A 25,553-nucleotide genomic window follows, 5' to 3' on the forward strand; every position below is an offset into this window, starting at 1 on the left:
CCGGTTAACTGAAGCGGTATACTGAACTTCGGAGCTGAGCCGGAGCCGAACCTTTATGACAGAACCCGAAACAAACCGAAAAAAACGTTTCGGTTCGACGCTCTGCTCTGGATACCTTGCCCGAAAGACATGCACGAAATGAGCGTGGGGGTGGACGGGGGGTGGACTCGTTCTGGGTGGCGGGGGGGGATGCTTCCTTGCCCCCACACCTTTGGGCTCTCCTGCACGCCTGCCGTGCTGCCGTGGAGAGGCAAGGAAGAAAAGAACAATACTCTCGCAACCGCTCAAACTTTCGCGGGGAATGCGAAACATTCAGTGACGCTCCGTGGACGCCACCCCGTGAGCCTCATGTCAACCACTGCTATAATTGATAACTTGCCGCGCTTTTTAAATATGCGTAATAGCTCAGCCTGAATGAATATATATATCGCGGGAAGGCGTGTAAAGGCGGGTAACACAGAACAACATAGCTGAAAAACGCACACACAAGCAAAACATACCGTCGTATTTTGTGATAATCTCATATTTTGGTATCTTCCAGTACAACCATGTATGGCTTAACGGAAGAAGTGCAAGGGCGCAGGCGAGCTGGTGCATGATACTACGGAGGGAACCCAGAGACAGGGGAAAGAAAACACGAAACATCCTGTGTGTTTCGTGTTTTCTTTCCCCTGTCTCTGGGTTCCCTCCGTATTATGTATGGCTTCTTGTCCTTCAAGAAGCAGTGTGGAAAATCCAACTTTCATGGTGCACCGAGGTCTTTCCGTGAAGGGGAAGAAATGTTTAATCCTCGAGACTATCAATCCGGTGTTCCAACTCCACCCTAAATTGGCTTCCTTCGGGTGTGCGTGAGAAGGTTGCTGGCCCGGCGAAAAAAAAAAATCGTCATGGGACGAGCCGCCATAATAGCGTGAGCGTTAGCAGGAATCAGCTGTGTACCAACGATGTTATGTTTTGTTTGTATTGTTGCCTGGGTGAGGAAAAGGGAATACAACGCAAACGAAATGTGCGAATGTAAACGTGCCATGACTAGTTATGCGCTACTTATTAACTCTACTACTGTCGTCATCTCTGACGTCATTTATTTACAATCGTGGTAGTCCGCGCAACGGATGGATGGCGCTGCCCGTCTCTATCATGGCATCATTCTGAAGACACAGGGACCTATGGGAGTTGCGCTACCTGTTTAGATATACCTGCTGATATGCGTGCTGCTTTTATCAATAGACCTCTCCCTGTATCTAAACAAATGACGTTATAGTGTTCGACAGAGCCACCAATTTGGTAGGGTTGAACTATGCTCCAAGCAAGGTCGCGCCCGAAAGCCACTGTCTTGCGGGGATTACGATGGTCCCTGAAAGGGACGTGACCTTCGGTCCTACTTTTCTTTCAATAGGAGGCAGCGGACAAGTGTCCAGGCTGGGCACTTGTCGGAGAGTGGAATCGAACCCATTCGATTCGTTTCCATTCATTTCATTCATTCATTTTTCATTCATGTTTCATTTCATTCCCATTCCGATTTGTTTCGCTTTCAGTCTGTCTACCAACGTCATGATGACGTTTCTCGGGTCTATTATAGCAACGAAAGGGTAAGCTGGGCCGACCCTGAAAATATTGTCATGTTTTCTCGCAATGTGAACATTAGACTGAAGCTTGATGTCTCTCCTGGTGATATACCAGTCCTCTTGAATGCCTGTGGGACTCAGGTGCTTGTCCTCTGCAAGGATCGTCCTCGCTCTAAGCAGTTCGGGTATAACAGGATGGGGGGGGGGTATGTTTATTCAAGATAAAGGAAAGGAGGAAAGGTCAGACAGGCCAAGGCCGACTTGCTATTCCCAAAAGAGACAAAAAAGGAGCAGAAAAGGAAAAGAAAAAGTGGCAGGGGACGATGGGGTGGCTCAAAGGCTGCTGAGCAGCCCAGTGTCTTTCAGGTAGCGCAGGAGGGCTCGGGTGACTGCCCACTGTCTGGAGTGCCGGACAGGTCCCAGCAGCGTCGCCAGGGAAGTTCCCTGTGGCCTAGGGAAGTGAGACGTGTGGCGAGAACGGCTCGGGGACCAGCGTACCGCTTGCAGTGCAACAAAAGATGGCATATGTCGGCGACTGCAGCACAGCAGGGACACATCGCGGACGTCCGTCTATCCATCTTAGAGAGGAGCAGCGGAGTCAGGGCAACATCGAGGCGTAGGCGATGTAGGATCGACTCCTTCTGTCGCGACAGCCGCTGGGAGAGGGTGAGTTCCATCCTCGGGTCGATGGAGTGGAGGAACGTGTTTGCCGCTACAGCGTTTGAGCTAAACGCGAGGGCGCTGCGAGACGTCTGGCGGTGGATCTGTATCAGGCAGGCCGATGGAGTGAGAGGAATGGTGGTGGTCATAGTGGTGGCAGCTGCACCGTACGCGCCTCTCGCCGCAGCGTCAGCGCGGGTATTTCCCGGCAGGCTGATGTGACTGGGGACCCATTGAAGCCACACGCTGTGGCCGGAGGCGGTGAGATGGCTGTATGTCGTGAGGGCTAGAGAGCAGATGTCTGTCACGATCTTGGAGCAAGGAGAAGATAATATTTGCAGCGCCGCCTTGCTGTCCGTAAGCACAGTCCAGTTGTTTGGGGGCCTCGTTGATATAAGTAAGACTGTAGCGTTCCCTACTGTGTTGTTTGCTATTGCTATGGGCGCTCGTCAGGGCTCTGTCCTCGCTCGTGCGCCTCTGTCATCGCCCCACAACAGGATCTTGGCTTACAGTATGATGCTGATATGCGTGATCTCCCAGATGTCACTAGTGATTTGCCTGCGGTTGCAGCTGAAGAGGTAGTTGCTGCCTCGTCATGTAGTAAAAGCACTGATACTGTTGATCCGCCGGACCATGCTCGAACCGCTGCAGTAGTAGTGGGCGCCTCCTGTCGGGGCACGCAGGCCTCGCACTCCTTTCCTGCGAAAAGCACCCTTGGTGATCGTCTGTCAGCGCCCACGCATCCCCTCTGTCTTTCATTAGGAACCTGAAAAAGTGCTGGACTCCCCACGTGAAGTCCACGGTTTTCAATCATGGGCTGATGCAGTCGATGCTGTTACTGCCGAGGTGTCTGACCCAGAGAGTCGAACCGAATACGAACTCGAACCGAAAACAGTTATTAACCGTTTTTGACTGAACCGGAACTGAACCGAACCGAAACAGTCGACGCCATGCTGAACAGTTAAAAAAATACCGGTAAACGGTTCATACGAAACTAAGGGTGAAACTGTTGTGCCTGAACATAAGGACTACTTTTTCTTACTTTTTCTAATAGCGTCCTCGATAAACTGCACCGGTGCGCCCCGGTGCGACCTGGTGCGGCTCGCCATCCTCGGTAAACTGCACTGGTGCGCACTGAACGTTCTCGATTAAAGGAGTGCACCCGTTCAGTGCAGCACTGAGTTGCCCCGAACCCGCACCGAGAAAATCGGCCGGGCGCCAGAGTGCAATCCCAAGAAGCATCGCGATTGCCGGAAGCACGGAGGAAGGCGGAAGCGGCAAGTAGCCAGGTGTAGCCGGGCAAGTAGCAGCAGACAGTCATCGTCAGCATGGCATTCTATCGGTGCCGCTCGCCAGGTGCCTCTCGCTACGGGTCGCGCAGCCTACGAGCCACAACGAGCACATATCTCTAGGCAGCGCATGCTAGTATCCATCAGATCCACCAGTGCAGTGCAGTTTCATGTTTGATAATGCCTTCGCCCAGGGCACAGCCAGTGTAGAGCGCCACGCACCACTGTGGTTTCGGGGCAATTCCGGAGCAAGTTTATCGAAGACGCTATTAAATTATAGCGTCCTCCTCCAAGACTTCCTTACGGACCGAACTGTCGCTGTCCGTACGTCCCAAGGCCAAAGCCCTCAGCATCCTGTTCCCCAAGGAGTCCCCCAAGGAAGCATTCTCAGCCCGACACTCTTTAACGTGGTGATGGCCGGCCTACAATCAGTAATTCCTCGCAAAGTGTCGTTCTCCGTGTATGCAGATGACGTCGCCCTTTGGACAGTAGGAAAATCACGCCCGGCTCTCCAGCGCCGCCTGCAGCTCGCTTTAAACAATATCCATACGTACCTGACGCACCTCGGGATGGACCTTTCACCCGAAAAGTGTGTCGAGCTCCCTTTCACGCGTAAAGCTATGGCCAATTTCCCACTTTGGCTTGGCTCAAAGAAGCTAGAACCAGTACGCTTTCACCGCTTCCTTGGCGTGGTAATCGACTCGGACTTGCGCTGGGCTCGGCACATTAAACACCTTGAAACTAAAGTGCAGCGATGGCTCCCCGCAATCCAACATCTTTCTGGCCCAGGATGGGGCTGTGATCAGCGTTCCCTGCTCGCGGTTCACGCGGCATTGGTGAGGGCAACTGTGCTTTACAGCCTTCCTATTCTGCACAGGATATCCACAACTTCATTAAATACGCTTCGGTCCCTGTTTGCTCGAAGCCTTCGTCGATGCCTCGGAGTTCAAAGAATGGCTGAAACACGACAAGTACTGGCTGAAGCTGGTGAGCTCCCGCTTGAAGTTCTCCGTGAACGGGAAACGGCTCGGCACTACCTCCGTTTGCGTGCTCACATTCCCCGCCACCCGCTACTCAGGAAAATTCGATACCGCCCTGGAAGCGACTTCTATCGAGTAGCGCAGAGGACACGCCAGACTCTCACTGGCTTCATAACTAAGGACACTATACCGCCGGAAGCCCCTTGGTCTCTCCCGGTACCGCCCACTTTTGTACGCCTCCCAAACCTTCTGCAAAGAAGAGATCAGGTCCCCCCTCAAGTCCTCCGAGCCCATTTTCATGCTCTGGTAGACAAGAAGTTTTCTACGTTTACGGCTGCATATACTGATGGCGCATCCCGAAACAACAAGTCCGCCTCAGCCTTCGTCATTCCATCCGAAGGCGCTGTGCACGGAAGACGCCTTTCACATCCAACCTCCTCCACAGCTGCGGAACTCTATGCCATCCTTTTCTTTCTACAACACATCGCTGATTTTCCACCCCGGGAATGGGCAGTCTTTACAGACTCCAAATCTGCACTTCAAGCAATTGAAACTTCCGGCATACGAGGCCCATCCGCACCCCTAGTCACCGACGTGTTAATGGCTTACCACACTATCTACGCCGCAGGCCACAGGCTAGTTCTCCAGTGGGTTCCAGCTCATTGTGGTGTCGTGGGGAACGAGCAGGCCGACAGCGCCGCAGAAGCAGCACTCTCGTCTCGGAACCGGACCCGTATTGTTCTGCTCAGAGGAGACCGCCGTTCAATTCTGCGACGTCTAGTGACACCCCTGGCTTCCCGCCAACGGACAACCGACATTCTTCCCCCCTCTATGTTGAACAGAGTTGATCCCATGCTCGCTTTCCGCATGCCACGAAACACATCTCGTCAGGGTGCTGCATTAATCCACCGCATGCGCCTCGATGTGGCCTTTACAGCTCAATGGCGTTACCGCTTGAGACAAATTGATTCTCCCACCTGTTGCCACTGTGGTGCTCTTGAGGATCTGGAGCACATTCTTCTTCATTGCCCTCACTACGAACCTTCCCGAATCACACTCTCCGAGTCTCTTCGTCAGCTGGACTCTCGCCCTTTCTCCCTACCGAAATTGCTTGGTCCCTTGCCCAATCCAGCCCAGCAACGCTCTGCGCTCAAAGCTCTTCTGACATTTCTGGACACCATCGGACTTCGATCATTATTGTAAAGGGGCTCGTTATTTTATTCCCCCCATTCCACCAAGCACTGGGGTAGAGTATCGCCTGTTGCGATGAAACTCCCCACTCTCCAAGACCGAAAATAAAGTTGTTGTTGTTTTTCTTCGTTCCTTCGGTGAATCGCTCAGCAGGTTGCTTGCTTTTATTTAGAAAGGGCGTCCGTAGATCTGCACGTATAGATTTCGAAACTGTTGTTGAGGGGACCTCGGGTCAGTTCCTAATTGTTGATTTCTCTCTGGCTGGAATCAAGTCAAGGATGATAAACGTCTACTTTCCGTTCACGGTCCAGGGACGGTGGTCCCTTTTTCTGGACTTAGCTCCCGTCGTGTCCTACGGTTGTCCTTGGAGCCTGTAATTAATGCCTCTACCCGGAGGACAGACTTGGTGTGTGGTGAGCACGCGCGAATCTAGGGGGGGGGGGTCCAGGGGTCTGGACCCCCTCAATTCCAGACTTGAACATAGGGTTCAATAGACCAATCCCAGCATGCACGTGGTACTTCTCCATAGTGGACCCGCCCCCCCCTTCGGGAAAATCCTAGATCGCCCCTGGTGGTGAGGACTACGTGGAGGACAGACTGAGTCACAGTCTTTGCGCGAGTACAGAATCCTGGAGGAAGCGGACTCGACTGCGAGTTTTGGAGTATCTTTCAGTAAAGGGGAGTCCGTGATGTAGGACATCATCCAGCGTTCATTTCGCTCCATGTCCAATCATCACCGCTGGATGAATCAACCACTAGAACGGAAACTTCACTGGCATCAATAACTTTATTCACGTAGCGTAAAGAACGCTTTGACATCGATACAAAAAAAGAGGCATAGCAAACTTCGTATGCAGAGACCAAGCTGCACAGATGATGATCACACACACGATGTAATACCCTGTAAGGTTCTTTCTTTACCAGTACAACTTTATTATCTCGTTTGACAGTTTGCTCAATGCGGTTGACTGAGGGTCATTTGTTCTTGTCTGTGACACACTATTATGCTTGTAACGCCGACCTCCACTGCATGAAACAAATCCTTTGAAACAAAATCCTTTGAAATGGTGGTCAAACTATTTCGAAGGGCGACAGTAAAGAACAGCTTGTAAACACCCTTGTGTCGTGTGATGAACTGTGAAGAAAAACGTGATAAAACTGTGGGTTAACACTTTTCAAGTGTAGACCGAGTTACATCAACGTGCACAGTGTCTGTCAATCTCGCGGTGCATCGTTTCGTATCACAATGACACGTAGGGCTTCCATTGTTTTGAAATCAATATGGAGAAAGCCAAGTATTTCGTGCCATCGGAAAACCAGCAGCGGTTACGAAGATGTGCACCAAGCCATCGCCCTTCAATTTTCTCCTGTTGGTACAAACGTCTAGAAGCAAATGTCGCTATCGAATGTTCCCGGAGTGATGTAGTTTATCTCCAAATTATTGTGCGTATTATAGGTGCGTAATTTCCGGTGCTTCCCCAGTGCTCATACCAGACATGGATGTTATTCTGCAGTAGCAGACCCCCAAGTGACCAAAAAAGCACAATCCTGCGATCTGGAAAGCTTGGTGCACAAGAACCGTCTCATGTCACATTTCGTTCTCGAAACAATCTCTCTGTCCTTTGTTCGGAACAGATGGCTGATATGTAATGGGGTTATGAATCTATTCGTAACTTTGAAAATGTTTGGCTTCCATCTCGTGGGCTTCTGAGTGACCCTGGGGTACCAAAGTATTTCTTAAGTCTTGCCTTTCTTGCATTCTTTAGGTCAATCTACGTCTTTTTCACTTTTCAGTGTCTGATACCTATTACGTACCGGTAGCGACGTTCCTGGAACACTGCAGATAAGTGCAAATAATGCATTCAATAATGAAATACGCAAATGTGTATACGCAATACTGAATCTGTAACGTTGAGGCATGTTGAGGGCATACAAAGAAAGTTTTCTATAGCCTCCATTGCAACCGTGGCAGTTTATATTCTGTGTAGCATTCAATCGTGTACCTTTTAGCAGTGTATATAGACCATGCTATTTTAATACGTGGCCGTAAACACTAATGATACGCTCTTCTGCAACGTTTATAATTCTTCGCTCCAAATCACTTCAGTACGTCACTTCTCTACATTGTGCAAATAAATATGTTTTATTAATATGCAACATGTTCCGAAAATTCCGTTCAGTTTGACCGACCGAATAATTTCTACATAAATGAAAGATATCTCCACCGGAAAGAAATTCTGTTTCCATTCATGATGCATTACCCCGTGCTGTCGTGAACGTGCTAAATCACATGTTGGAAATTGCTCTGTGCCCACTGACGTTCGCCCTTTCTTGGCGACGAATAGAAAATACGCCACTCATGCTTGGCTAATTATCACAGTGACATACAGGCAGTCAGAGAGGGTAACGCTGGAGCCTACATAAGGACTCTTTGGAAGTCACTTATGAACGTGAAAAAGGTCTAATCCTATATCGTTTTTCAAAAACTGTTTCGCAAAATGTCTGCTCACTTTCCAATGAAGTTACATAAGGACAGATATACCTATGGTAGGAGAGACACAGCTACAACTAGATATATTATCACGTTGGGAACCGCATCCCGGAACACATCAAATAACAGATAGGGGATTTGAAAATGTCAAAGGGGCAGTTTCTGAGTAGAGTATGTAGGCAGTACTCTGGACGACGAAGAACAACATCACTGGAGCAACGTTACCACCACCGGGTAGCCATCTGTTCTCCTTGGTAACGAGCTACTTCACTGAGAGCTCATCGTAGCTGCGAAGAATCGCTGTATGCAAGGACGTGCCATCGTCTTCATTAAAGATATGGACAAGGACGTGCATTACGTTGTCCTTACCCCTTACAACAGCACTGTCTTACATCTACTGCAATTTAAACAACATTCAAGCGATTGTGCCAGAACCCGAATGGTTGAATGAAAGAACAAATTCTGAATCGAATTCAGTTCAAGATTCTCCGTAATATGCTTCGACCTGTAGGAAACTTCCCAGTAAACATTCAGCTTGTTGTCAACAATGTCAACCTCAACAATATCAACTCGTTGGACTATCTTTATCACATCTCCATCGGCCATCTCTCTCATCATCAACTTGAAAACTTCTATGAATTGTTACGCCAACAAGTACCTTTCTCACCACCTATAAAATATAGACATACGCTATAATCTCAATTCATTCACTAACCTTCTCATTGTGCCCATCTGGTGTGCAACATCTCTTACACCTAAGTACCTTCTGCAGGTGTCGCAGATCTTCGAAACCTGTAAGCGCACAAGCATTTAGTCCGACGGTATTCCAGTCCTTTCTGTCGTCTTCTTGGTTCTCCACTGCTTTAAAAGCACACGCTTTATAAACTCTGAGCATGTCCAGTCTTCGTCAGCAGGCATTCTGCCAACCACGGCATCACATCTCAGCAGCCAACACGCATACGATTCTTAAGCTGGATTCACACTGATTCACAGCGCTTCGTTTGTCTCCGTTCAAAGGACTAGTAGAACGCGGAGTAGCAACGTCAATACCGCCATCTGCAATGCTATAAACGGCAGAAAATTAAGCTTCAAGAAGCTGCCTGTCGCATGCAACAGCAAGTCCCAACGCCAGTCTACGCTGTGATCAAAATTCAATATCTAACTCTATAATGTAAAAGCCTGAGGGACGACAGATATCACAGACGTCAGACAGACGTCAGAGGGACGACACAGGGACGTCCCTCCGTGTGCCCAGACCCATGCTTTTACGTTATGGAGTTCGTCCACCACGTAGCCTGCATCTACGCCATTTTGACAGTTCAATATCTAACGAAGTTATACCACCACCTCCACATTCTTTTTCAACCAAACCAAACTAATTTCATCTGGATGTTACTCAGCCCTCGCCTATGTCGTGCAGCGAAGTCTTGTTCTAACACTCCTCGTATATTTTCACAGGGTAACGACACGAAGTATAGAATGATCTCGTGTGAAGCTGAAGCGTTCAGCTCGGGTTAATCGCAACATCAAGATGATGTTGGTATCTTTTACCGAAAGGCATAAAGATTGGGACGCCCGTCTTATGGAGCTTGGCTTTGCCACTCGTACCACGGAAAATAGGTCCACAGGATTTACCACGGTTTCTGGTGATTTTTTTGCACTGAAAAAAAAAATGTGTTCGGGAAATTTCACAGTCCCTTTAACGGTCCCCTTCACAGGTCCACCGACGCTTATGACTTAAACTTTTCCTGAAAAATTAGCAAACGATATGAGCCCGATCCATCTGTAGAGCGCTTGTTCAGTGTTGGAGCTAATCTGTTGAAAAAAAATGAAAAACAAAAATGGGCAGGCTATCGAATAGTAATTTTGAAAGGTAGTTGGTCCTGCGAGCTAATGAAACTTTTTGATAATTCCATTTTAAACTTCACGCTCTTCGTATTTCTTCGATAGAGAATTCCATCTGTGACGTCAAAGCATATTGAAAGTAACGAGTTACTTTTAAGAGTATTTAATACTTTTTCTTAAATAATTTTCAAGATTAGGTATTTAGTACTCTACTCAGTTACTTTTTTTGCCCGGTACTATGTAACTTAACACGAGGAATTGCAGACTACTCTTTCCATTAACACTGTACTTTCCATTCACTCTCTGGAATTATTCCTGTCACATCTAGATGTCCATAAGATACCAGGACAAAAGCCCTCTGCTCTTCTTCGCATTCACAAGGTTTTCAACAAACGGTGGTTGCTCCTGAGCTCCATGAATTGCCGCAATTTGAGCGCAGTTCCAGTGATAATGTATACCTGATCCATTCAAATACACGGCCAAGACAAGTCAGTGAGTTACGTGTCCTACTCCCCTTTCCTAGTTCTACTGAACTCCGACAGACGGCCCAGTAAGAACCAACGAGATGCGGAACCAGCCAAAGGCGTAACTAACTGAGGGCTTTTGGTCTCCCTCAGTACATTTTGTGTTTTTGGTGAAAAGTACCCTCGAAATGGATACTGGGCGAACGGATCGAACAGAGCCGTGTGAATCCAGCTTTTATGGTGCATGTCCGGATCTTGATGGACACGGCGGGATTTCCTTGGTCCGTGTTCTAGTTGGGGTTGAAGAACTTCCGCTACGGCGTTCTGCGTAACCGTAGGCAACGTCCGAAGGCTTGAGCTGGTGTCGCGCAAATTCTCATAGAACCGCATCTTCTCCCTCTGAAACCTCGGACATCTCGTGGACGGCTGAACACGATGTGGGAGCCACTGGTTGGTAGACGCTGCCACCGGAAGTGCAGTCGGTTGACACCGACGGAACGTCGGTACCGGTCAAGCTCTGAGTAGCGACGGATGAACGTGGCGTACGGGAAGCTGAAAAGAAAGGAAATGAGGGGCTGAGTTCCAAAATGAGTCATTTTTGGCCAAAATTGAGATCGGTGGCTAAAAGGCTGGAGAGGCTCTGCTTGCGGTTCAGTACAGCGCCGCAGCATCCCAAAATGCTCTATGCACGATCGAATTTACGGCACAAAAAACACAAGATATATGGAAAGATGTGTTAATGAAGACTAAGGTCACCCAAATTTTTTTTTAGTTTTTCGGTGTACAGTGTTCTCCAACGAATAAAACGAGTTCCTGTGAAAGAACGACGACCGTAGATGACGTGCAGAGCGAGCGCGAGGGCTCTGTTCCGCACACCCTTTGAAGAAATCATTTTCCTCGCGAAAAGAGTGCATCGCAGAACGATATTACGTTGTGACGTATGCTACTCCCCTCACGTGACGAGTGACGTACAGCGGCACAGCTCAAGCGTATATAAGCAGCGCGTGAACTGCGAAGAAAAAACAAAGAAACAATGCACTGCGCCTTCACTACGTCACGAGCGCATCGTGTCTGCTGTCCGCGACTGCTTTCTCAAAGTGTTTATTTTTTTCTCTTTTTATTCTGATGACATATGATGATGACATTATGACGTATGACATTATGATGACGAGGTAGGATTTTGAGCCATGTTAAATGTCACCTCATTGCTGCTTTAAGTCATGCGTGTGCAATCGTCTTTCTTGTCCATTATCTGAAATATGACAGAGGTCGTTTTGAAAATTGTTGAAAATGAACTCTTCAAATGGGAAGTGTGGTTAAATGTAAGTTGTTGCTGTGGTAACGAACGCTCTACACTTTCAAAGGTAGTCGCCGATGTCAATGAAGCAGTTAGACGAATGCAACAGTGAAGGCTCACAACACCGAGTTCTAGACTTCAATTAAAGAATGGCACTTGAGTAAAACACACCGGCAGTGGGATTCGAAACCACGCACACAGGTTTCTGACCAGAGCGGGTCAGTTGCATCTCTTCGTCAACACACTGTGCAACGCAGAGAAAAACAGCCAGTCACCCTCAACACATCCTCTCCCACGTTCTCGCCAGCAAGTTTAGGAGCTAAGTTGCCCCATTTTGGGCACTGCCCGTTCAGATTATGTTCTAAGCTCACTATATGGTTTCTTTGAATGGTGTTCTTTCGATTGGAGCCGCCAACCAGTAAGCCGGCTTTACGTCTCGTCTTCAAGCATTCGTACTAGCGCGATAACACATTATAAAACTGAACAGCAAAAACACTACATTTTTTTACCTATGGCTTGCAAGTTCGAGCTGAAGCAAACTTGCTGTTTCTATAACAGTCTTGTTGCGCGTGCTTCACCTAACGCTCGTGTGTGTGGCGTGAAGCAGACCTGCTGTTGGAATGACAATCTTCTTGAAGCGGACTTCGCCTAAATCTTGAATGTTTCATGTGAAGTCAACTTGCCGTTTTGTGACACTCATGTAAAGCGTGCTTCCCCCAACGCTTGTAAGCGTGAGGTGAAGCCAACTTGTTGAGGGTTTGGCAATCCTGCGTTGTATGCTTCGCCTTACGCGTCTAAGTGTGAGGCTAAGCCGGCTTGTTATTGCATGACAATACTGCAAAGGCAGGTTTCCCCTAGCGCTTGCAAGTGTGAAGTGAAGCCAACTTACCGCTTCTGTAACAAACCTGTAGAATTGCTCCAACTAACACGTTTATGCTTGAGGTGAAGCAGATTTGCAGTTGGCACGTCGGTCTTGTAAAGGTCTTGCAAACTTGTGTTAAACAAAATACAGAAACAACTTGTGTTACATTAATATGACGCTTGAGAAGGATGTCGCCTGCCGCGAGTATGTCCGTGTGGGTCCATCTGTGTGAACGTTAGCGTGAGAAGCAACAATGTGGGAGACAATGTATGAATGGGTGAGTACATGTCCCTCTGTTTCCGAGTGTGGCTTGGTACATTAATGAGAGCTGCATGGTGCAAAGCGTTTCATCTCTGACCGGAAATCGGAGACTGTGGGTTCGAATCCCACTTCCAACGCCTTTTCATCAACTGCTACAACTGAAGCATGTAACGTGACGTTGTGAGACATTAAGTCTGGTGTTCCTAGTTGCGTACTGTAATGTTGTAGGCGTATAGCTTTTCTTATAATCCAGTGGTTCTCAGCCTATGTTATTCGAGGGAACTCGTGCTCGTGCCAGGACGACCTCAAGGAACCTTCTACACTGGTGTCGAAGTGGGGTGAGGCGAACCGGATATGTCGTACAGAATGCAAATGTTTGTTCTGTATAGTAAACGCCGTCGTTATGCGCTACGGTACATGTGACGCTCGTCGGCGTAAGGAACCTGTCGCGCTGCAACACAACCAGGAAGGCCACAATGAAATGTTCATCACTTACTGGTCAGCAGGCATTCCAGGCGCTTGTGGCACTTCAGCAATCTCTGGGCAAGTTTTTCGATTCTACGCCTGAGCTCGGTTGGCGCGGCGAGAGTGTAGATGACTGGATTGAGTGCACTGTTGATTGGCAGGATGAAGACGACCACCCAGGCGTAAATGTTTTCTGAAACGGTGGAAGAAGATGGCGTGATTTACTCGCCAAAATGTTGACGCTTTACCGCGCTGGTTTCGACTTCGGCTTTCGAACACAATACACGTCACTAGGTAAACTCAGCTACAACAGTACCTACCGAAAGTGTTGGAAGATAACAGTTGGCCTCGTGCTCGCGTGATGTTCATTTACTTCGCAACCGCCAAACTTTGCATAAAGACTCGTTTTCTTGTTAAGCACGCGCAATAGGTCACGGGAGCAGTTACCTTACAAGGTGGCACGTCAACTTTGTGAGCTGTAACCGTCTCTGTGAGCCAAACCACTCAGAAACCGCCATACGCGGCCAGCGACCTGGCGGGCTTCATGAATTTCGAGCAAAGGACAGAATTGCTTTGTTTTGTCGTTATCATCCAGAGAAAAGAGTCGGGAAACGCGCGAGCGACTGCGAAGCATAGTCATATAGCACATTCCTTCACCCATACTTTTCAAGGTGCAACTCACGTAAGAATTAACCGCACCGCGCGAACAAGTGAACCACGAGGATTCCAGCGCTGCGGAACGTTACGCGCTGGGTTTGAGACTAGGTTCCAGCATGCATGCAGCATCGTCGCTGGCAACCGTGAGAGCGCAGCCTAAGCATGTGGAAGCAACCGTAAGCGCCAAGTGAGGTGACCAATGCTCCGCATCGCTGACGTCGGCGTAAGCCATGCGGTCTCGCGGACCGGTTATGTTCGACAGCGGCTTTACGTCCCCAGGCTGCACTTCGATAAAAGGCTGACATGGACCTCTGAAGAAAAGTTAACAAAGCAACAGCGCGAACAAGTGACTCAGTGACACAGACAAACAGTGAATCGGATTTCAACTGGTTACTGGAAAGAGCATAAAAGAAGAAGAAAAAACATTGCATGGCAATAAAATCTTTCAGTGTTTCTGTTTGGTTCTTCTTCTGTGTCTTTTTGAGCTGTAAGCTCACAAAAAAGTTGTTGTTGTCATTGATTCATCATCATCATTCATCACATCATTCATTCATTCACCATCTCACAATAAAGTTGTTGATATTGTTCTTCCGTGTCTCGTTCGCGTTGTCTCTGTGATGATTTTATCCCACCAACTAGCCCAGCTTGCCGCATTTGCGAACAGGTGAGGAACTGTCACCGTCCTCATCATTGGCATGAAGAAGGCAGTGCACAGAAGAGCAGTCTCTGCTTGAAATATCGTCTGCTCTCGTCCCGAGTCTCTTCCGTTAACACAATATCTGCAGTTTGTCATGGAGCATGCGACAGCAGCAATGGTCTGCACCTGAACACTGGGGTGCACAGCAGGGTGCGCTGCAACTGTGTATTGACATCAGTGTGGATTCGCACCACGATGTATGTGTGTACGTGCAATAGTAGTAGAATTCTCAATGCGCTCCACTAATGACGAAATCTCGCCGTCCCACTGTTCTAGTGTGCACTTATGAAGTTTCTCTTGCCCTCATGTATCTACATGTGACCATGATTTTATGTAGTTGCTATTGAAGGAGATGTAGATGTGCAACCGAAGTACGTGTTTCATACGCACCAGAGATGGGTATTTCGGCGAGCGCCAAAATCTTGATTATGACGATGGGTATCCAGCACATGCAGTCGGTGAGAACGATGAAGAAAAATCGGAGAGCAAGCACAGCGTCTTCCTGCTTTTTCATCGTGACCGGACGGGCTCTTTGGCGGTCTTCCTTGATCACCGTGAACATTGACAGGTAAAGGCTCATGATCAGCACCATCTGAGGAATGCCAACGATGGAGAAAATTAAAACAACGATGGGGAAAATTCAAGGAACATTCATATAAGGAACGTATATAACAAGGAACATGCTATACCTTTGGAGCGTTGTTATCTGGTATGTAAGAGAGAGTTTGTGTAAAAGGGACTACCTCCGTAGGTAGTTCTCTTGCTTGATGACAATACACACATTCAATCCTATCGCGTAATATGGACAGCTCGTGCTGTTCCACCATGCTTGTTAGCCACCAGGCGCGTTAGATGTGACGTGCCAGTTACGTTCCGTGCCTCACGAGGAGGAGAGAAAGGGGAAAGCTTAAATCGAGCTTTCTTTCAAGCTTTAGTTACGAAAGGAGCGACGGATCAATGAAGTTTTTTTGCATTTCCTGTCAGGGTTTCGGCATCTTTCGTCTCTTTGAGAAATTTTCCATTTTTGTGTCTTTAAAGGGACGGTCGCGTCCGTTCTGGTCGATTTGGAAACTATTGTGTGATTTTATTCCTTCACGACCACTGACCACGGTATCGAAAATCCCATGCGAGTGAGTGGTGTAGATTGACTGCTATTCGATGGAATACATAACACGAGCAGACGCCGGATATTGAGGATATACCGGAATTCCATCTCTGCGAAAACGGGAAACCGTCACTCCCTAAGAACCAATAAGGGCGCGACCTTGCGGGGGAAAAGGGAATGCCGCGGCCGTGCCGGCGCCTCATTGAGTTAGGGGGCGTCTCGATTGCGACTTTCCTTCTCTGGAGCGCCGCGCGCTCCTCCCCTCCGCTTAGGGATGACGTAACGCCACCGGAGCTTCTGCGGCCGCGGAAGCAGCGCCGGTATATAAAATTCGTTTATTTAATGAACATCTAAGCGCTTTTCGGACGCAAAAATCGGTCTGGTAGATTGTCGGCCGATGTTGAACACATTGGTGTCGGCTCCATAGATGGGTTTCCGAATGCGACCGTTCCTTTCTAAGAATGCACAACATGCAGGGAATATAATTTAAAGACGCCTCTTTGTGCAACGTCGTCGTTGCGCCTCAACACGAGAGCTCGCTAGATGGTGCCCATAACAAGTATTTTCTAGTATTATCCAAGATTTTTATCAAACTCTCAAATTAACACACACTGACTTACTGAACCGACCTACAGCGTCATATTACAGACGTCACACCGATACGTGGCTGCTTTTCGAGTCCCAAAACGTCCACCCCCGAATTGGGGAATGAGATAGACGCGCATGCGCAAAGCAGTCGAACTTCGGCGGACTTTTTCGAATTTCCCGAAGGTAAGTTCGAATTTTGTAGCCTTCTGCGAAACGAAACCTCGACAGGTTCGTGACGTCACTAGTAAAGAGGAACGTATTCACAACAACAGCTCCGAAATCGACGAGCCAATCAAGTTATTCCTGACCGGCATCACATATCTGACTTCTCACTTCTGACATCACTTCTGACATACTAACACTCACAGAACTCACTAATAACAGGTTTCATTACGATTGCCTTACTTGACTTAACTATCTCACCTACCACGTCATGCCTTCATATCGTTTTAAGCAATATGCAGAAAATCATACAGATAATGCGGTAATTTATTTGGTTTGATCACGAAATAGTAGTACCCTGCAGGAAGCGAAAGAGTACAAAAACACGCGGCAAAAATGATGGTTGAAGAAATGCAAATAAAAGTGCCATACAATGTCATATACATTATAAAGTGAGTTTCATCCGTTCCTCTCTCTCTCTCTCTTGTAACTCAACTGCAGTAACACCCATCAAAAACAGTTCGTTAAATTCACACGTTACTAAAAATAGTAACATGATGTCGTGTCGGTAACTAAGGTACTGTACAGAGCTCCTTAGTGTGCTTTACATCGCTTTGCGGGGATGTCGCACAGGAGCTGCTCTCGACACCCAGAGATTAACCAGCTAATCTGACATCATTCCCATGACGGGCGCCGAATCTCCGCTAATCTGCGCTAGCGTCCGCGTACAGGATGCGGGCTTGGATATGATGTTTCTAGCTGTGTGCGGTATCAAGTAGTCGCGCATTCCACTTGCAGTTACTTTTGTTTGTTTGTTTTTGTTGTTTGCAAAGCGATTTTTTCGCCACCCTGCTTCAAGAAGTGCGATAATTACGTCGCAGACTACGTCGATTCTTGCATGTTGCGAACTGAGAAACATGCTATACCTAAAACATCCAAGGCTTGTACTGCCGCTCAGACTGTATCATTTTAATTTCCTTTGTATTGTACCGACCCATTTATCATCGTGTCGTCTCGATCACCCTGCGGCTAAAACATTCACAAGGAGGCTCGCAAATACTCTACTCTGCAGTTTGGTACGATGGAATGCAATTGTCTTCCTGTTGTAGTTGTTACGTTAACAAACCTGAAAATTTTTCAACGTACGTGCGAATAAATGTTTTCTCGACACTTTCTGTCCTTATGTAATACCCTTATGGAGCCCTCAAGGTAACATAATTAAAATGGAATACAATGACATGAAATGAAATGAAATAGAGACCCCGTCAAAAATAAATACAGTTAACAAAAGACAAGAAGCGATAGAGAAATGGGGGCTCTGAACTGATGCAAAATGATAAATAGTCTTCCGCTATGTAATCACACTTTACGGTTGTAAAAACGCTCTTCTACACATATCACTCATGCCATCGCCATTTCAAGTTTCCAGACACAAATTGCGCTATGGAACCCAAGTTCTCCGGTCAAGGGAGCCGCACTTGAATCTCGCAAAACCCCCGATTGAGGTCACTCTTCCGTCGAAATTAGCTTCTAAAATGCATTCATCTTTCCGGGTCATCGCTACGACGACCACGCACAGCCCACGCAGTCGAAGGGGAGGGGGGGGGGAGGCAATCGAGAGTTTCCCGACTAAATTGCCTCATATATTATTTGCGTTAGCCCAGCGCCGAAAGCTATGGGATGTCTTGCATGGTTGCCCCAAAACCTCGGCGTGTCAAGAACTATCATCGCTTATTCGTCGATGTCACGTGCCTCTCGTGCCATCCCGTTGTTTCGCGGTAGCTTGCGTGAAGCCGCCATAGGTCAACGTAATGACGGTCTAGTGCACGGCTAATTTAACAGCTCCCGTCTCGGGCCGGGTCAAAGTACGTTTTCCGCCTCGACTGTCCGAAAGAGCAGAGCAATACGTCTCCTCACGTTAAGCTAAACCAACGACCCAGGAATTCCTGTGGGTTAGAAAGCAGGTTCCTGCACGCCGGTAACGACTGCCGGTGGGGTTAGAAGAGGAAATTGGGTGTGAACGGTATTCGGATGTGTGTGTGAGAGAAAGAGCGAGTTTGTAATTAGGGTAAGGGTAAGTAAGGATAGTTAGAGACGGTCAGAGAGGTTCAGTAACCTGCATTTAGTTGCGACTGGAAGTTTCATTCCTTTTTCCAGTTTGCCCTTTGTAGAAAATTGCACGGCTTCATATTGGAGTGATGAATGAATGGCGGAGCGCAGAGAACAAGAATGCGCTAATGCACTGCACTAGGTATGCATCACAAAGAGCTACCCTGAAAGCTACACTGATCCGACCAGACAGCAGGGTCTTCGATATAGTGAAGGTGTTGGGACTTTGGACACCGAACACGAGGGATGCTGCTTTGGCGGCACTTCTGAAATTTGTTTAGAGCTGTGGGATGGATACAACCTTCTAGGATTCTCTGTGCATGATCTTGGGATAATTGTGATTATTGTAGACTTCTATTCAACGTGTGAATAGTGGACTTCTGAATAGCGTACATGTGAATAGTGGATAGTGGATAGCGAACTTGCGAGTAGAGCACCTGAGAAGCATTTTTGGGGGTGGAGTGGGGTGAGAATTAATGTTAGGAGTAACAGAACAACGTCGGGAGACGAGTTCAATTTCTCCTCTTGTTTTTCTGCAAACGAACAGACAATAAAACAAACAATAAAACGAAGAAGAACAAGACTAACAAGTTGAAGAACAAGAACAAGAAGGAGAGTGTTAAAGGGGGCATCAAACTGCAAAAAAATGTTCGGCACAGAATGAAAGACACAGGTACCTCGACATCAACACAAAACGAATGGGACTTCTGTCAGTTGCATCGACATCACTCATGCTTCTGATTGGTTCGTCAAACCATCTCCAACCATGATTGGACAAATCGTTTGAAGAGACCAATGAGAGCTGCTCAATATGTATGTAGGGATACTTGGTGCGCATTAGATACTGGCAGTCGTTAATGGGATTCGCAAGCACAGTAGACGTTCGTAAAGTACATAAAATAAATTCCGATCAGAATCGAATTAATAAACACGACCCACACACGGTTCGTTTCTATACACGACATCACGTACTACTAAACATGGGCTGTTCTCTATAGACGAGATGCAGGTGTCACGCCACGACGCCCCCTTTTTACGTCATCTCTTCATCACAGACACACAAGATTACGTTTCGCAGCATGAAGAAGCTTAGTAAAGAAATATTGCAGCAAAATACAAGCACCGGTCTATCGAAGACCAGAAACAAAAAAGAGGTCGACGTCTGATTATGGCACCGCCACAACTCACGAGGTTTAGATTACAAGACACTACAGAGAGCAAAATATTATATAGATATTCTATATTACGGAGTGTATGCAGGTCTTACGGCAAAAAAGTTGATCCCGAGGAAGACAAAAGCGGAGTACTCCCATCCCAGCATAAAAGGGTCATCGATGTGAAGCGGGAAGCAGAGCCCGTTGCTGGAATAGAATGCCCTCTCGTGCGGCCACTGTAGCACCGGAAACAATGCCAGGAGAAGACCTGCCAGCCACACCACTGCCAGACAATACCGAGCAGCTGTCACCGTCACCACGCGCACGTTCGTCTGAAAAGGAAACCAATCTAATAAAGCTATGAAGTGCTTGAGACCATGTATACAACGCATGCATGCATGCAACAAATTTGTATTTGAAAGAAACGAAGATCCTCAATGGCCTAGTTTCGTGAAACATGACAGCAGTGTGATTTCTTACACAAATATTTGTTCCCAAACAACATGCACTATTGCTGGCAGTTTGCAAAATTAGTAAAACGATCATGTTGCGTCAAAACAGAGAAACATAAAATTTTACGCAACGTTTCCGCTACAACATTTCCGTGCGCTAGTGACGCGGAAGAGTGACGTAATCTTGATTCAACCGCTGTGGTGCTACAATCTAAAAAACAAAAAAATGACGAAATTGGGGTGTAAATCATTCGCCATTTTTTTTCCACTGACCCCGAAATTTACTCCCCTAGTCACCGCAAACAACTTCGCATACATTTACTACGGAAAAAGACTAAATGTTGTGACAATACGTCTATTCCCTAAAATGACTGAAATGATTCCTTTCTTCCCTAGAGTTTAACAACGTATCGACCGTTGCAAAGAAGAAGAAAACAACATTACACACATTTGCGCGCGTTATACTTCACACTGTTCCATACTTCATACTTCCACCGTTATAATTCCCAGCTGTATACTACACAGACGTCGAGACTAATATGCAAAGCGTGACAAGTTTTTTTTTTTTTTTTAATTCACTCCGATAGATTCATAAGTTTATGTTCAAAAGAAATTATCGAGTTTCTCGTACTAATTTTGCGTCGGTTTGGGTTACATACCTCACGTATGAACCCTCATTTTATGCCCCCAGTTAAATGGTAGTAAATGTTACGGGTGCAAAGCTCCTTCTGATGCTCTCCGTCAAGCAGAATAATAATGATGATGACTCGAAGCTGAAACGTCATTTCCCGCAAAGTTTCCTACATGTCCGGCCGCGCGCTGTCTCGGACACTTCTCGCATTTGCACTGAACACTATTTAGGTATTATAAGCATTATTTTGCCATAAATGAAAGAAGCAGGAGGAAAGTCACGACGTACCTTGATACACCTGTACCTCTCTATTGTGATTAGCGAAAGGATGAGTACGGAGACTTCGCAGGAAACCATGGCCACGAGGCCGCACACAGTGCAGTGCCACGAAGACATCCATTGGTGGGCGTGCTTGTTGTACTCATCTCGAAAGGCCACGTCCAGCGAACCCACAGTCAAAAGGTACACGCCCATTAGGAAATCAGCCACTGGAATGCACACAGATTTCCGTGTTTGATCGCGCGCTTTCACCGGACGCCCCTTACACACATAGCGCCTACACGGTACTAAATTTAACACCTGAAATTTAAAAGGAACTAAATTTTCTTCGCGAAGAAAGCCCTGATAATAAAGACTCTTCTGAGAGGGTGAAAAGAAGACGAGGTTTACGCAACCCGTTTTTTCCGTGACATGATGAACTTGTCAACACGCTTGTAAATGCTACAACACGCATATACTTCTCCCGCATTAGGAGTTTCTGACTACAAAGTTCCTCAAAAAATCGTGAATGTCACGTGTCTGAAGCTGAAAATGGCCTCGTGGATGTCTACACTCTGCAGAGGCGGTCCTTGCACATTCTTACACTATCATGCATGTTTTCAGGGAGGGTATTTCACTCTTCTACATCAGAACAATTCTTTGAACAGGAATTTGGCAATGTCTTCGAAAGAACGGTAGGGTAAAGATTCTCGAACGACCGGTTACAGGACTAACCACCGTTTGGGCCCAACCGTGGAGGGGGATATCGTTACTCAAAAAAGGGAGGCAAGGTTAGTGAGACGTAGTTCGTCCGTGGCTTTATAAGGTCACCTGTGACCAAGTGACGTGGTCACGTACCACATAAAGTTACGTGACCCTGACCACAATACCCAAAAATGTTTTTTTTTTTTTTTTTAAGTTACGTCTTCGCTTTGTTTGGGTTTTCTACACCTACAGCGAGGTTCGGATGAATTCGGTTATCAATACTTACGGGGCGTTACGGGGGGTGAACATTGATATACAGTTATGCATAAGATGAGTCAGCATACATGCTATCGTTAAACTATTTTGACCGCCTATATCGTAGTGCTTGTGATAGAAGCGCTCTCGTTGATGAACAAGAAATTTGTGGAATAGACCACTACCCGGGAAACATCATCATGACGTTGGTAGACAGACTGAAACCGAAACAATTCGGAAGGGGAGGGCTGGGTTCCACGAATGGACACTCGTTCGCTGCCTCCTATTGAAAGAAAAGTAGAACCGATGGTCACGTCCCTTTCAGGGACCATCGTAATCCCCTCAAGACCGTGGCTTTCGAGCGCGACCTTGTTCGCCCCTAGCTTCGAGAGTACTTCAACTCTGCCAAATTGGTGGCGCTGTCGAACACTATGACGTCATTTGTTTACAAACAGGGAGATGACTATTGTTTCTTACTGGAGAGATTCTTGATGAACAGTGAGAGAACGCGATCTTCCTTCTTGGAAAGCACCCTCCAGGTGAGAACCACGCTGTTTCCAGCACAGGTGGTCAGGGCGACGATCCACACAGAGAGCCTCAGCACGGGCCACACCAGCAGGTGTTCCGTCGACGACAAGCCGTCCGTCTTTGGCATGCAGATTCTCACGTATGGAGCGTAACTGCAGTAGTGGAACTTCTTGAAATAGCTGCGTGTGGGAACAAAAGGGATACTTCTTCACTGACACGTGTAACTTGCGTCAACCGCCCACATTAGAAGGCAAGAGTATGCGGTAGTCTGTGTAAAAAATGAAGGGATGCGGCGAAGATGACATAAAGTGCTACTGTAACGGCGTATAGCAAGTAGAACAGAACTTAGCCTGAATGTGGAAAAAAATTATTTAGTATATCAATTTCGGCACAGAACATTTCGTCCTTCCACAAATTTTCAAAGCAACCCGCAAAACTTCTTAGTTTCGGATTCTTCAAGAGAAGCTGTCGTCATCGGAAACCCTGCTGTCTGTCTCCTAGCAACAGAGTGCGTCTCCCCCCACGTTGGAAGAGTGCTAGCAGCTGTGTTGAGGAGGCGGAAATCGACTTCTGTGGGAGCAACGTTGCCAGACGCATGGGTAGATTGGACACTCTGTGACGTCGTACTTCTTAAAGCTAGAAGTTAATTTTGTGGCGGCATTTTCGTGTCACACAGAGGAACAATATTAAGAGAGAGTACAGTATGAGACACGTAGATTGGAACGACATAATTGGCACAGGCTCAAGGTCAAATGTTGGCATATGCTGTCGCAAAGCTCAGAAACGCCGGAGGCTGATTCGTTCGCTTATAGTCTCGTTGTCCACGCGATATTTCACAGGTGATCAGCTCCATGATTGCAATGTCTGTTCTCAGAACTGCATTGCTTCGATGCTTTCAGCGAGAAATGCCCGGGAACACAGTACAGTACAGGGAAGTAGTTGTTGAGTACAGGGAACTGACCGTGATAGACAAATGAACCAGCAATGACGAACCAGCAAAGGACCATTTTCGCGTTTGCCTTGTCACTATGAAATTCCAGAATAGTGTTAACAAGCCTAAGATACCCGGATACCTCGATAGGACACATCGGATACATTATTTAATACTCGTACATTATTTACAATCGTTACTCCAGAATAATACGCGGATGGAATGTAAAGCTGCACAGAACTGATTAAGTCCCCAATATCGGAATGATGACTCAAAACTATTCGCCTGTTATAAAGTTGTCGAACACGGCCGGTAACGTCCATTGCAGTAAATGTTATACGACTTTTAGTGAAGTGCTGCGTGAGAAATACGTACATGAACTCCAGCTTGGGGAGATGCCTGAAATGACGGATGTCGATGTTTGAGATCTCCACTCCTGTCAGGTTCCTGAAATTCAAATGCATGGTGAACCAAAATATCACGATACTAAGAACGAAATCTCCCCTCAACTGCAACGCGGTACAATCGCATAACGTTTCCACGTAGCACGCGGCGCCTTCTTGCTTATCTGGTCAGCACCGGACGACATTGGCGCTTAGGATTTGGAGCAATAATGTTATTATGCGCGCCAATGTCATTCCGTTCACCGTTGTGTACAGCGCCCGTCACATTTACCCGTAACGCACGAGTGCATGACGCCAGCGTCGCGAAGCGTTGGTCGCAGTTTGATACACGGTCGCAGCGCGCATTTCGCACACATCGTGGTGAGCGTTAGGCGCGAAACAGAGACTGGCTGTATAGGTTTGATAACCGCAACAAGAGCCCAAGCATGCAGAGACAGTGTCTTGAGGCGGTGTATGCCTCAGCCCATCCCGGACGTATGTTTCTGTCTCAAACCCAAACCCTGACACTCTGCGCCGATGGCGTCAGCGTTAAGGGTTACGGCGTCTGTACAATAACTTTGCTGTAAAGCTCCCCGTATTCTTAGGTGTAAATAAAGTCTTTTTAACGCAATTCAACACAAAGTTGCCTGTCAGACAACAGGAAGCAGTCCTGTCTGTCCCTTCCGGACCCACACACCATTTTCTTTCCCGATTTGTTGCAACGAATGCTGCAGGTCATGCGACTGGTTTCTCCATGATGCTGACGCGGCAAAGAAGCGTTCCAAAGCGCGCTGCATCGGCACTGCCACGCTTGGCCGTACATTACTGTTCAACACTTATTGAAAGGCGCGTTAAGTTCAGCACCACCTGTTGATGGTAACTATACAGGCGGTGCAGCGTGAGATTTAGGTACAAAACGATACAAAAAGAAATCTGCTGGAGCTCATACCGTTCCAGTAATCATACAATGTGCTGAGGACTGCGATTACTATAATAATGGTACTGATACAGATCAAGTAGATGAAAATACTCACAATGAATACAGGTTTGGCAGATTGTGGAACAAAATCACAGGAAGTGCTTTGATGGGGTTTGAGGATATATCGCTGAAAGAACAATATCAGTGTCAATAACTAACTCCAAATGAATAAAGACACTACCAGACGTTTAAACATGTTGAAAGTGTGACAGTTTTTCGGTACCGTTATGACCACATTGAAACGCGTCCATACTCCAGAGCTCTTGGTCTATCTGACATTCTTTACCCACAATTGCTTGAAATTATGCGTACAAAATTTAATTTATCTGATTGTTTGAGTAATCATGACCGAGCGGTGTGCCTGCCAGTATGGCAGCATGTTGCTCTGGGAAAGGCGTATATACTGTCAGTCTGGGGGCGGATTTCAGATGGAAATATCCTAATATAAGCATGCACAAAATTGCTTGGGTTCTTACATCTTTTTCAAGTGTCGCAGCCCTCTGAACAGGCGAGCTCGTAGAAATGCCAAGGAATTGAAGGCTAAATTTCTGCAAAGGATAGGAAAACAGTGTTCATATGAATGTGAAAG

General features: G+C 47.1%; 1 protein-coding gene across 2 annotated transcripts in view; it reads right to left on the reverse strand.

Annotated features, from left to right (window-relative positions):
- Positions 1-10,703: 10,703 nt before the first annotated feature.
- The window catches only part of LOC135394652 (relaxin receptor 2-like), a 107,407-nt gene continuing 92,557 nt past the window's right edge, over positions 10,704-25,553 (reverse strand). For both annotated transcript variants that reach the window (XM_064625498.1, XM_064625499.1), the window contains 9 exons: positions 25,441-25,512; positions 25,020-25,091; positions 23,978-24,049; positions 22,621-22,850; positions 21,214-21,413; positions 19,956-20,174; positions 15,115-15,316; positions 13,402-13,563; positions 10,704-11,037 (listed from right to left, as the gene is read on the reverse strand). In XM_064625498.1, coding sequence (XP_064481568.1) covers positions 10,862-11,037; positions 13,402-13,563; positions 15,115-15,316; positions 19,956-20,174; positions 21,214-21,413; positions 22,621-22,850; positions 23,978-24,049; positions 25,020-25,091; positions 25,441-25,512 — 1,405 coding nt within the window. In that variant the 3' untranslated portion in view covers positions 10,704-10,861. The remainder of the gene's footprint in view (positions 11,038-13,401; positions 13,564-15,114; positions 15,317-19,955; positions 20,175-21,213; positions 21,414-22,620; positions 22,851-23,977; positions 24,050-25,019; positions 25,092-25,440; positions 25,513-25,553) is intronic.

This window comes from Ornithodoros turicata, chromosome 5 (assembly GCF_037126465.1).
Source record: "Ornithodoros turicata isolate Travis chromosome 5, ASM3712646v1, whole genome shotgun sequence".
NCBI classification, from domain to species: domain Eukaryota; kingdom Metazoa; phylum Arthropoda; class Arachnida; order Ixodida; family Argasidae; genus Ornithodoros; species Ornithodoros turicata.